The 12,303-nt window shown below is 46.8% G+C and overlaps 1 protein-coding gene across 1 annotated transcript in view; it reads right to left on the bottom strand.

The window, feature by feature from the left end:
* Positions 1-1,346: 1,346 nt before the first annotated feature.
* Positions 1,347-12,303, bottom strand: part of LOC142245378 (annexin A1-like) — a 69,961-nt gene continuing 59,004 nt past the window's right edge. Inside the window, exons 12-13 of the mRNA XM_075318038.1 lie at positions 2,772-2,894; positions 1,347-1,602 (exon numbers count right to left, since the gene is read on the bottom strand). Coding sequence (XP_075174153.1) covers positions 1,543-1,602; positions 2,772-2,894 — 183 coding nt within the window. The 3' untranslated portion in view covers positions 1,347-1,542. The remainder of the gene's footprint in view (positions 1,603-2,771; positions 2,895-12,303) is intronic.

The raw sequence follows: 12,303 nt of genomic DNA, 5'->3' as shown, positions 1-12,303 counted from the left end.
CGGTCCCCCCCAATTTTAATACCAGCCAGAGTAAAGCCACACGGCTGAAGCTGGTATTCTCAGGATGGGGAGCTCCACGTTATGGGGAGCCCTCCAGCCTAACAATATCAGCCAGCAGCCTCCCGGAATTGCCGCATCCATTAGATGCGACAATCCCGGGGCTGAACGCGACTCATCCCGAATTGCCCTGGTGTGGTGGCAATCGGGGTAATAAGGAGTTAATGGCAGCAGCCCATAGCTGCCACTAAGTCCAAGATTAATCATGGCAGGCGTCTCCCCGAGACACCTTCCGTAATTATTCTGTAAGTTAAAGTAAATAAACATATACACCCTAAAAAATCCTTTATTTGAAATAATAAATAATAAAAAAACACCCTCGCTCACCACTTTATTAAGCCCCAAAAAATCCTCCATTTCCGGTGTAATCAACAGAGGTCCCGCGACGCTCTCAGCTCTGCTACATGAAGCTGACAAGAGCTGCAGTAGAACACTGCCGCTCCTGCCAGCTCCACACAGCAACTGAGGTGAGTCGCACGATCAGCGATGACGTCACTCAGGTTACTCGCGGCCACCGCTGGATCCTCCAACTGTGACAGCAAGTCGCCCGAGTGACTGAAGTGAGCTGCGCGATCAGCGAGGAAGTCACAGGTGAGTTGCGGTCTCGGGTGGAGGACTCCAGCTAGCCGCGGGTAATCAGAGTGACAGCAGCGCTAATAGCGCTGCTCACTTCAGTCACTCAGGGGATCAGCGGTCACCGGCAAGTCCTTCACGGGTGACCACTAATCAGTACGCGACACACAGACAGAGCCGCGGTATGACAATGAAGTCGGGTGAGGTTCACCCGAGTTCATTCTCATTGCGCGTCGCTGTCTGCCTGCTGTCAGCGGGCATGTAGCAACGTCATTGTGCATCACACACGGAACATTTTACACGGACAACACACGGACATTACACGTACGTATCTCACGCACACACGGACATTCCACATGCACACACGGCTAGCATACACAATCACACCGATGTCACACGTACCAGAAAAATGGTCAAAAAATACGAACACGGACCCAAAAAACGGCACGTAAGACACACACGTGTTTTTCACGTGCGTGTGAAGGGGGCCTAAAGCAAATTACCAAAAGCAATAAAATAAACTTAGTAAAATAATAATATTTTGACAGTAGGTAACTGACAGAGCAAATATGAAAAATATATTCAGCCCCTATAAAAAGTCAATCTAAATACATTGGTGGACAGTGGCCCTCCTTTAGAAATGGTTTGTAGAAATCAGGAGAAGCTCTTAAATTATGCTACAAATGTTTGCTCACAATACATATAATAGCAGATGATAGTGTTTATAAAGTATAATTTTTATTATACATAAATGAAATCCAAGTATTCATTAATGTTTCCATTGTGTGACTTCTTTTTTTGCTAAGAGTTATTAATTTTTAGTAACATATTTGTATGAATAACTTTCTTCACATTACAATATTATATTGAAGATAATAAAAGAATTTTCTTTCATTCATTTATATCATATGATTAATCGTCATAGCCAACGAGTCCCATAAGAACCGTCTCATAGTCCCCTTTTAATTCATCCTAAAAGGAAAAGAAAAGGTTCAATTGAGAAAAATCATGTCTACTAAAAACAATTATGTTCACAATCTGATAATTGTGTTTTTACCATACAGTTACTAGCTATCATTATTTAGCTCAATGTGCAAAATATTTCAAAGATCATCTGTAGATACTGCTTATCTCTATTCAAAGCAAAGGAAAACAAATCAACATGTATATCTGAAATATGAATTTACTGTAAAGTTTAACTGTCAATTGGTCAAAATTGCTGACATATCTTAAGCTTTGATTTGTGAGGATCAGGGTGCTGGAAAAGGTGTAGAGACGCTCAACACATCCCTAGATTGGAGGTCCTAGTGGAGACAGTGCTGCCAATATATGCAAAGCGCTATGGAATTAATGGCGCTAGATAAGTGAATACATATTATTATTATTATTATTATTATTACTACTCTCCTCTGGAACTCAATATGGTAGCAAAAGAAAGTATATGGAATCTATATGAAGAAAGTAACTTGGCTGAACACTTCGGCTCCTTTGTTTCTGTGATTGGTTGAGGGTCTCTCACCCCTTCAAGCATTTCACATGGCCACTACACTTTAGGCCCCCTTCACATGTCTGTGTCTCCGGTACGTGCTAGGTCTGTGCCCGTATGTACCGGAGACACGGGCACACGTATACCAATTAAAATCAATGGATATATGTGCACACACGTTTTCTGCCAGTGGCCCGTGCCTCCGTGTGGAGCAGACGTGTGCCGTGTGCTCCACACGGATGCTATTCCGTGTTTCTCCAGCAGCACGGGCCCGCACACGTACCAGATGCTGTCATTCAGCACCACAGACAGCTCCGGAAGAAACAGGTAAGGCGGGGCTTTCCGTTCTCCATGTGTTATTACATATAACACACGGTGAACAGGAATGGGCCACATACACGGCCCACGGGGCGCAAACCACCCCTTTAACACGTACGTGAAAAAGCGGATCGTTTTTTTCACGGACGTGTGAAGGGGGCCTTAAGGAAATATGTGGATTTCCCCAAAAGACATTAAATTGTTGTCCAGATAAAACCAAATGTGGTGAGGTCTGATGACAAATGTAACATCTGTGGGAATCTTTAGTTTTGCTGAGCAAGTATTTAGGAAACTTTACATTGAGTGAATATACTATAAAATAACATGAAATGCATACCATAAGATCCTCACGAAGAGATTTGCCAGTGAGCTTCTTGAATTCAGGTTTAATAGCTTTCAAATCAGTCTCCTGCTGTGAAACGATTATCCTTGTGACTACTTTGTCTCGAGTTCCCAAACCCTATATGAATAGGATATTGATAAGGTTAAGAAAACATATTTCTAAATTATTATTTTTTTTGGATATTGATTACCTATTCTGAGGATGGATCATCAGTATTACAGACTCAGAAAACCCCTTCAGGGTAATTATACCAAAGGATATAAACAATCCATTAATTACTACATATTATTACATATCTTTCATCCAAAAGTAATATATAAAACAAAGAACATAAATTGAATTCTAATTGAAATGACCGTTTCCCACTTATTTAAGTCCAATTTTGTAATGAAGTCCAGAAAATCATTCAAAAAATATGATTCAGCTAATAACCTGCGTTGCTAGGTTTAAAAAATCTTCATCAATCATCCAGAATGAAGAGCATCTGAAAGGACCCATCACAAGGAATAGCCTACTGTTTGCAGGGGGTGCAATCACTAGGACGACCCACAATCCTGAGTCCCTAGTACCAGGGAACTAGGGACTTCAGAACTTCAGCATGAAGTGAGCATAGACTCACAAACTTGACGTCCTCTTCATTTATTGCTTATGGGACTGCTAGTGAAAACTCATGAAGTTCTATAAACATTGAATGGAAACACTTTTGAGAATCATTGCTTTTTTATTGAAATACACGTTGTTTGCAACTGGTTTTAATTAAGAATTGCTATACACCATGTGCAGAATAATTAGGTAAGTTGTATTTTAGAGTATTTTTTTATTATTAATCAATAACTAAACAACTATGTTATCAATCAACCCAAAAGATTCATAAATATCAAAGTTTAATATTTTTGGAAGTTGTAGTGGGGTTTTTTTAGATTTGGCTATATTAGGAGGATATCTGTTTGTGCAGGTAACTGTTACTGTGCAGAATTATTAGGCAACTTAATAAAAACCAAATAATTAAGCACACCTTATATAGGGTGTTTATGTCATTACATCACACCCCTCATCATTATAGAGATGCACATCACCTGATTTACTTAATTGGTAGTTGGTAGTGATGAGCGAGCATGCTTGTCACTACTCGGTACTCGCACGAGTATCGCTGTACTCGGGCTGCTCGGCGGGGACCGAGTAATCTCGCGATACTCGTGCTGTACTCGTGGTCTTCATCCCTGCATGTTGGCGCTCTTTTGAGAGCCAGCCCTCATGCAGGGATTGGCTGGCAGACCACTGCAATGCCACAGCCCTGTTAGTTGTGGAATTGCAGTGATTGGCCGGCCTGCACAGCGTGACCGAGCCTTTATATCGGCCGGCGCGCTGTGCTCTGCTCACAGCTATTCAGACAGTCAGTGTAGGGAGAGTGTCGCTGATTCAGGGAAAGCTTTGCGGCCCTTTATAGCTTTTTCAGTTGCAGGGCTGCAAACAGTGTGACCAAAAGTCCTTCTCAGGACTATTCTAGTTGTATACAGGCAGGCAGGGTATAGCCAGGTCGGAGTACAGTAGCAGAGTCCTTCTCAGGACTATTGTTGCTATATACAGGCAGGGTATAGCCAGGTCTGAATACAGGCTAGTGACCAAAAGAGTCCTTGTCAGGACTATTGTACCAGTATACAGGCAGGCAGGCAGGCAGGGTAGTGGTGACCGTATACCAGCCTTCATCATATCTGGGGCTGGTGTACACAGTGTAAAACAGTCCAGATAGTGTCTGACTTGTCTGTAATTGTCGCTCCCCAAAAAAACCTGTTAGGTTATTATTGCGTCCGTGCTTGGTTTTTAAAACCGCACGTGTGTGCCTGTTGGTGGCAGCGTACAGGTGCACTTGTGTGCAATTTCCACACACTTTGATATAACGCACAAGTAGTGAATATACACGTCAGCAGTGCACAGCACTGCAAAATGCGCAAGGGCATTGGCAAGGAACAAGGAAGTGGACGTGATGGTGGTGCAGGCAGAGGCCGAGGTCGTGGGCAAGCTCTAATTTCGCCACAACAAAGGGCCACATCTAGTCGCTCGCACGTCCTGTCCCAAATTCTTGGGGACCGCAGCAGTACACCGCTCTTGAACCAAGACCAGTGTCAACAGGTTGTTAGTTGGATAGCAGATAATGCTTCCAGTCAGATTGGCACCACCACAAACACTCTGTCTTCCACACGGTCAAGTGTCAGTAGCCGTGATACTGCACAGCACATTTCTGAACCTGATCCTCCTTCCTACCACCAGGCTGAGTACACGTCCTCCTCGGACATTAATGATCCCACACTTGGACACTCGGAAGAGCTGTTCACGTTTCCATTCACACATTCTGGCCTCTCGCCAGCTCATATTGAAGTGGGTCATGAGGAGATCGTCTGTACAGATGGCCAAATATTTGAGCAGCCACGTTCTCACGAAGTTGGCAACGTGTCTCAACAAGTGGTGGACGATGATGAGACACAATTGTCAGGAAGTCAGGAGGAGGAGCAGGGTGCGGAAGAGGAAGACGACGTGGTGGATGATCCAGTAACTGACCCAACCTGGCAGGAGGATATGCAGAGCGAGGACAGCAGTGCACAGGGGGAGGGAGGCGTAGCATCACAACAGGCAGTAAGAAGCAGGGTAGTGGCCCCAGGCAGAAGTCAGGCAACCGTTCCCCGGAACAACACGACGACACAAGGTGCCTGTACAAATGTTAGGTCTTCCCGAGTCTGGCAGTTTTTTAAGTTGGATCCAGATGATTCAAAAAAGGCCATTTGCAACACCTGCCGTGCCAGCATCAGCAGGGGTACCAAAACTAGCAGCCTGACCACCACCAGCATGATCAGGCACATGTCAGCCAAGCACCCGACTTTGTGGGAAGTACAACAGAGTCGAGGAGCAGTGCTTGCTGATGTCACTGCTACGTCTTCGCTGGTTGTGCATGCGAGCCAATCCTCTGTCCATGCTGCCTGCGAACAAGCCTCCTCCACTCCTGCACCTGCAGTTGCCTACGCAGAAAGAACACCATCATCAAGCACGTCCTTGTCCCAGCGCAGCGTTCAGTTATCCATTCAGCAAACCTTTGAACGCAGGCGCAAATACACTGCCAACACCCCACATGCCACAGTTCTAAATGCTAACATTTCGCGACTGCTTGCGCTGGAAATGTTGCCTTTTAGGCTGGTGGAGACAGAAGCATTCCGTGACCTGATGGCGGCAGCTGTCCCACGTTACTCGGTCCCCAGCCGCCACTATTTCTCCCGGTGTGCCGTCCCCGCGTTGCATAACCACGTGTCACAAAACATCACACGTGCCCTGAACAACGCTGTTTCACCCAAGGTCCACCTAACCACAGACACGTGGACAAGTGCTTGTGGGCAAGGCCGCTACATCTCGTTGACGGCACACTGGGTTAATATTGTGGAAGCTGGGACCCAGTCTGAGCGAGGGACGGAACACGTCCTTCCCACACCAAGGTTTGCAGGCCCTAAATCAGTCAGTGTTTCACCCACACTCTACAGCTCCGGAATGTCATGCTCTTCAGCCTCCTCCTCCTCCTGCGCATCCTCATCCACTGTGCCCTCCACACCAGTCACAAGCTGGAAGCACTGCAGCACTGCCTCGGCGAAGCGGCAACAGGCTGTGCTGAAGCTAATCTGCATAGGTGACAAACCCCACAATGCAGAAGAGCTGTGGACAGCTCTGAAACAGCAGGCAGATCACTGGCTCACACCTCTGAACCTAAAGCCAGGAAAGGTCGTGTGTGACAATGGCCGGAACCTGGTGGCGGCTTTGAGGCGAGGCCAGCTGACACATGTTCCATGCGTGGCCCATGTGCTCAACCTCGTGGTTCAGCGGTTTATAAAGTCATACCAAGAGCTGTCTGATCTGCTGGTAAATGTTCGCCGCCTGTCTGCACATTTTCGAAAGTCACCTACTGCTTCAGCCGGCCTTGCCGGCTTTCAGCGCCGTTTGCATCTTCCGGCTCACAGACTGGTGTGTGATGTCCCCACGCGTTGGAATTCAACTCTGCACATGTTGGTCAGGATATGTGAGCAGAAGAGGGCAGTTGTTGAGTACCTGCATCACCTAAGCCGTCGGGAAATGGGTCAAACTCCACACATAACACCTGAGGAGTGGAGATGGATGTCAGACCTATGTACCATCCTCCAAAACTTTGAGGACTCCACCAAGATGGTGAGTGGTGATGACGCCATTATTAGCGTCACCATACCGCTACTCTGCCTTCTAAAACGGTCTCTGCTGAAAAACAAACATGATGCATTGCAGGCGGAGCGCGATGAGTTGCAGCAAGAAACAGTAGTGGGTGTGGGTGATAACACACAGCCCAGCCTCGTCTCATCACAACGTGCAGTGGAGGACTATGACGAGGAGGAGGATGAAGACATGGAGCAACTCTCCGGCCAAATTGAGGATATGACATGCACACCAGTCATATCCTCGGTTCAGCGTGGCTGGCCAGAGGACAGGGTAGATGAGGAGGAGGAGGAGGAGGAGGAGGAGGAGGAGGAGGAGGAGGACAGCATGTTCAGTCATCTTGTTGGTCAGGCTACTGAAGTCCTGGCTGTTAAGAGTCTGGCGCACATGGCTGACTTTATGGTAAGCTGCCTGTCTCGTGACCCTCGCGTTAAGAACATCTTGGCCGACAATCATTACTGGTTGGTAACACTGTTAGACCCACGCTACAAGGAGAACTTTTTGTCTCTTATTCCCGTGGAGGAGAGGTCAACCAAAATGCAGCAGTTTCGGAAGGCCATACTCACGGAAGTAGGCAAAGCATTCCCCTCACAAAACGCTAGCGGCATAGGTCATGAATCAGTGGACAACCGAGGCGTACAGCCGAGAGAGGCACAAGTCCAATCCGCCAGAGGTAGGGGAACAGTCTTTAAGATGTGGGACAGTTTTCTCAGCCCCTCACGTACCACAGCCCCTGAGGTGCGGGGTAGTGCCACAAGAAATCCTAAGTTTGCCCAGATGCTGAAGGAGTACCTTGCAGATCGAACAACTGTACTCCGACATTCCTCTGTGCCTTACAATTATTGGGTATCCAAGCTGGACACGTGGCATGAATTGGCTCTCTACGCCTTGGAAGTCCTGGCCTGCCCTGCTGCTAGCGTTTTGTCAGAGCGTGTTTTTAGTGCCGCAGGTGGAATCATTACAGATAAACGCACCCGCCTGTCAACTGAAAATGCTGACAGGCTGACTCTGATCAAGATGAACAAGGGTTGGATTGGGCCAGACTTCACCACACCACCAGCAAATGAGAGCGGAATTTAAAGTTTGCCATGTACCTCCACTCACCCATGGGTACACACTTCTGGACTTTGGATAATCGCTGGACTGCTCCTCCTTCTCCTCATGCGCCACCATGATGATGACCGTTAGAAATTGCAATACTTAGGCCTTTGTTTCAGGTATACCCCAGTGGTAAATTTTTTCGCCCATTCTTTGCAGAATGGACATTACAACGACAGGAGACCCGCTCCTTTGCAATGGGAACAATGTTTTGAGGCCCTCATGCACGTCTCTACCCAGGGACAACGTGGAGCCTCCCAATTTTTGGCTGCCCTGCCTAAGGGCTATACTATAATACACCCACTTCCTTAAAATGGACACTTAATGTTTTGAGGCCCTCATGCACGTCTCTACCCAGGGACAACGTGGAGCCTCCCAATTTTTGGCTGCCATGCCTAAGGGCTATACTATAATACACCCACTTCCTTACAATGGGCACTTCAGGTTTACAGGCCATCATGCATGTCTCTATCCAGGGACAATGTGGAGCCTCCCAATTTTTGACTGCCCTGGCAAAGGGCTATACTGAAATAGACCCACTTCCTTACAATGGGCACTTCAGGTTTACAGGCCATCATGCACGTCTCTATCCAGGGACAATGTGGAGCCTCCCAATTTTTGGCTGCCCTGGCAAAGGGCTATACTGAAATAGACCCACTTCCTTACAATGGGCACTTCAGGTTTAAAGGCCATCATGCACGTCTCCATCCAGGGACAATGTGGAGCCTCCCAATTTTTGGCTGCCCTGGCAAAGGGCTATACTGAAATAGACCCACTTCCTTACAATGGGCACTTCAGGTTTACAGGCCATCATGCACGTCTCTATCCAGGGACAATGTGGAGCCTCCCAATTTTTGGCTGCCCTGGCAAAGGGCTATACTGAAATAGACCCACTTCCTTACAATGGGCACTTCAGGTTTAAAGGCCATCATGCACGTCTCTATCCAGGGACAATGTGGAGCCTCCCAATTTTTGGCTGCCCTGGCAAAGGGCTATACTGAAATAGACCCACTTCCTTACAATGGGCACTTCAGGTTTAAAGGCCATCATGCACGTCTCTATCCAGGGACAATGTGGAGCCTCCCAATTTTTGGCTGCCCTGGCAAAGGGCTATACTGAAATAGACCCACTTCCTTACAATGGGCACTTCAGGTTTACAGGCCATCATGCACGTCTCTATCCAGGGACAATGTGGAGCCTCCCAATTTTTGGCTGCCCTGGCAAAGGGCTATACTGAAATAGACCCACTTCCTTACAATGGGCACTTCAGGTTTACAGGCCATCATGCACGTCTCTATCCAGGGACAATGTGGAGCCTCCCAATTTTTGGCTGCCCTGGCAAAGGGCTATACTGAAATAGACCCACTTCCTTACAATGGGCACTTCAGGTTTAAAGGCCATCATGCACGTCTCTATCCAGGGACAATGTGGAGCCTCCCAATTTTTGGCTGCCCTGGCAAAGGGCTATACTGAAATAGACCCACTTCCTTACAATGGGCACTTCAGGTTTAAAGGCCATCATGCACGTCTCTATCCAGGGACAATGTGGAGCCTCCCAATTTTTGGCTGCCCTGGCAAAGGGCTATACTGAAATAGACCCACTTCCTTACAATGGGCACTTCAGGTTTACAGGCCATCATGCACGTCTCTATCCAGGGACAATGTGGAGCCTCCCAATTTTTGGCTGCCCTGGCAAAGGGCTATACTATAATACACCCACTTCCTTACAATGGGCACTTCAGGTTTAAAGGCCATCATGCACGTCTCTATCCAGGGACAATGTGGAGCCTCCCAATTTTTGGCTGCCCTGGCAAAGGGCTATACTGAAATAGACCCACTTCCTTACAATGGGCACTTCAGGTTTAAAGGCCATCATGCACGTCTCTATCCAGGGACAATGTGGAGCCTCCCAATTTTTGGCTGCCCTGGCAAAGGGCTATACTGAAATAGACCCACTTCCTTACAATGGGCACTTCGGGTTTAAAGGCCATCATGCACGTCTCTATCCAGGGACAATGTGGAGCCTACCAATTTTTGGCTGCCCTGGCAAAGGGCTATACTATAATACACCCACTTCCTTAAAATGGACACTTAATGTTTTGAGGCCCTCATGCACGTCTCTACCCAGGGACAACGTGGAGCCTCCCAATTTTTGGCTGCCCTGCCTAAGGGCTATACTATAATACACCCACTTCCTGACAATGGACACTTAATGTTTTGAGGCCCTCATGCACGTCTGTATGCAGGGGCATTGGTGAACCTCACAATTTTGGACTGCCCTGGCAAAGGAAAATACTACAAAGACTCACTTCCTCAAAATGGGCACATTAGACTCAAGAGGCCTTCATGTACGTCTCTTCTGAGGGACATCGGAGTGCCACACAATGTTTTTCACGTAAAATCTTTCATGTATTAATCTCAAAAAGTAACATACACCAGCTCTATCTCACTATTGGGTATGTGCCCTTAACATTTCCGCCATGAAAAATCATTTTGGGGTCATTTTGGAAGGTTTTCTGGTGAGTCCGTAAAAATGGCGTAAAACGCGGACAAAATTATTCACAGCTGTGACTTTTCAGTGATAAATGCTTCAAGGGGTCTTCCCCATGCTGTTGCCATGTCATTTGAGCACTCTTCTGAGACTTTTGTGACATTTTTAGGGTTTCTCCATGCTGCCGGGGGGTCATTTCACAAAAATACTCGGGTCTCCCATAGGATAACATTGGGCTCGTTGCTCGGCCCGAGTACACGAGTATCTTGGGAGGCTCGGCCCGAGCTTCGAGCACCCGAGCTTTTTAGTACTCGCTCATCACTAGTAGTTGGCTCTCAAGCCTACACAGCTTGGAGTAGGACAACATGTATAAAAAGTATCATGTGATCAAAATACTCATTTGTCTAATAATTCTGCACACAGTGTATATATTGCTTATGCAGCTTGCACATATTACAATACATTGCAAGCTGCTTGGTGCTATTTAGTGTCAGGCTAGGTAGCTAGGCACTTTAATGAATCGGTTTCTATCCACTTCTGTTTCCTGAATATAAGATCAATATTTGTTTGATACTAGCTGTACTACCCGGCTTCACCGTTAATAACTGCTGTTAACAAAATAGAATGTATTAACAAAAATGTATTCTGCACACAAAAACCACAAAACAAATAGATATAAATGTCATTATGTCTGTCTCCCCCTCTGTATATATCTCTCAGTCTCTCTCTCTCTTTGTCTGTCTCTTTCCCTGTCTGTCTCTGACTGTCTGTCTCTTTCATCGTCTTTCTCAATCTCTTTCCCTGTCTGTCTGTCTGTCTGTCTGTCTGTCTATCTCTTTCCCTGTCTGCCTATCTATCTCTGTCACTTTCCCTGTCTGTCTCTTTCCCTGTCTGTCTCTTTCCCTGTCTGTCTCTTTCCCTGTGTCTGTCTCTTTACCTGTCTTTGTCTCTTACCCTTTCTGTCTCTTTCCCTGTCTGTCTGTTTCCCTGTGTCTGTCTCTGTCTCTTTGTCTGCGTCTGACTCTTTACCTGTCTGTGTCTGTCTCTTAACCTGTCTCTCTCTTTCCCTTTCTTTCCCTGTCTGTCTCTTTCCCTGTCAGTCTGTCTCTTTGTCTGTGTCTGTCTCTTTGTGTCTGTCTCTTACGCTGTCTATGTCTGTTTCTTACCCTGTCTGTGTCTGCCTCTTTCCCTGTCTATGTTTGTCTCTTTCCCTGGCTGCATTGTGACACGCCAACATTCCATTTAAGGGCGTGGCTGTGCATTCTTCTGAAGTTCAGGCTGCACTGTGGCTCCCAGCTCCATTCGCTTTAATGGAGGCAGGTTTTTTGTTGAATAACTGTAAAGGGCGGGGTTAAAATTTCCCCTCAAAACATAGCCTATGATGCTCTCGAGGTCCAGAAGTGTGAGTGTGCAAAATCGTGTAGCTGTAGCTGCGATGGTGCAGATAACAATCCCGGACATACATACATACTGTGAGACTGTGACCGGGGTTATCTATGACGGCCGGTATGTCTCGCCCCGGTTGTGCTCACTCCATGATAGAAAGTAAATCCACTCTAGGGTTAATGCTGTTTCCCTACAGGCTGAAGGAAGGGTTAAATGGAAACAGGAACAAGGGCAGGTGTGCCGGGTGTCAGGGAGTGAACAGAACTCCCTGAGTTCTCTGCTGGAGAGGCACATGTATATTGTTGTGGACTTTTGTTTGGACATTAAACC

Source organism: Anomaloglossus baeobatrachus, chromosome 1 (genome assembly GCF_048569485.1).
Source record: "Anomaloglossus baeobatrachus isolate aAnoBae1 chromosome 1, aAnoBae1.hap1, whole genome shotgun sequence".
In the NCBI taxonomy this organism is placed as follows: Eukaryota; Metazoa; Chordata; class Amphibia; order Anura; family Aromobatidae; genus Anomaloglossus; species Anomaloglossus baeobatrachus.
Note: the sequence above shows the minus strand (reverse complement) of the source record. Positions and strands in the feature narration are given on the sequence as shown.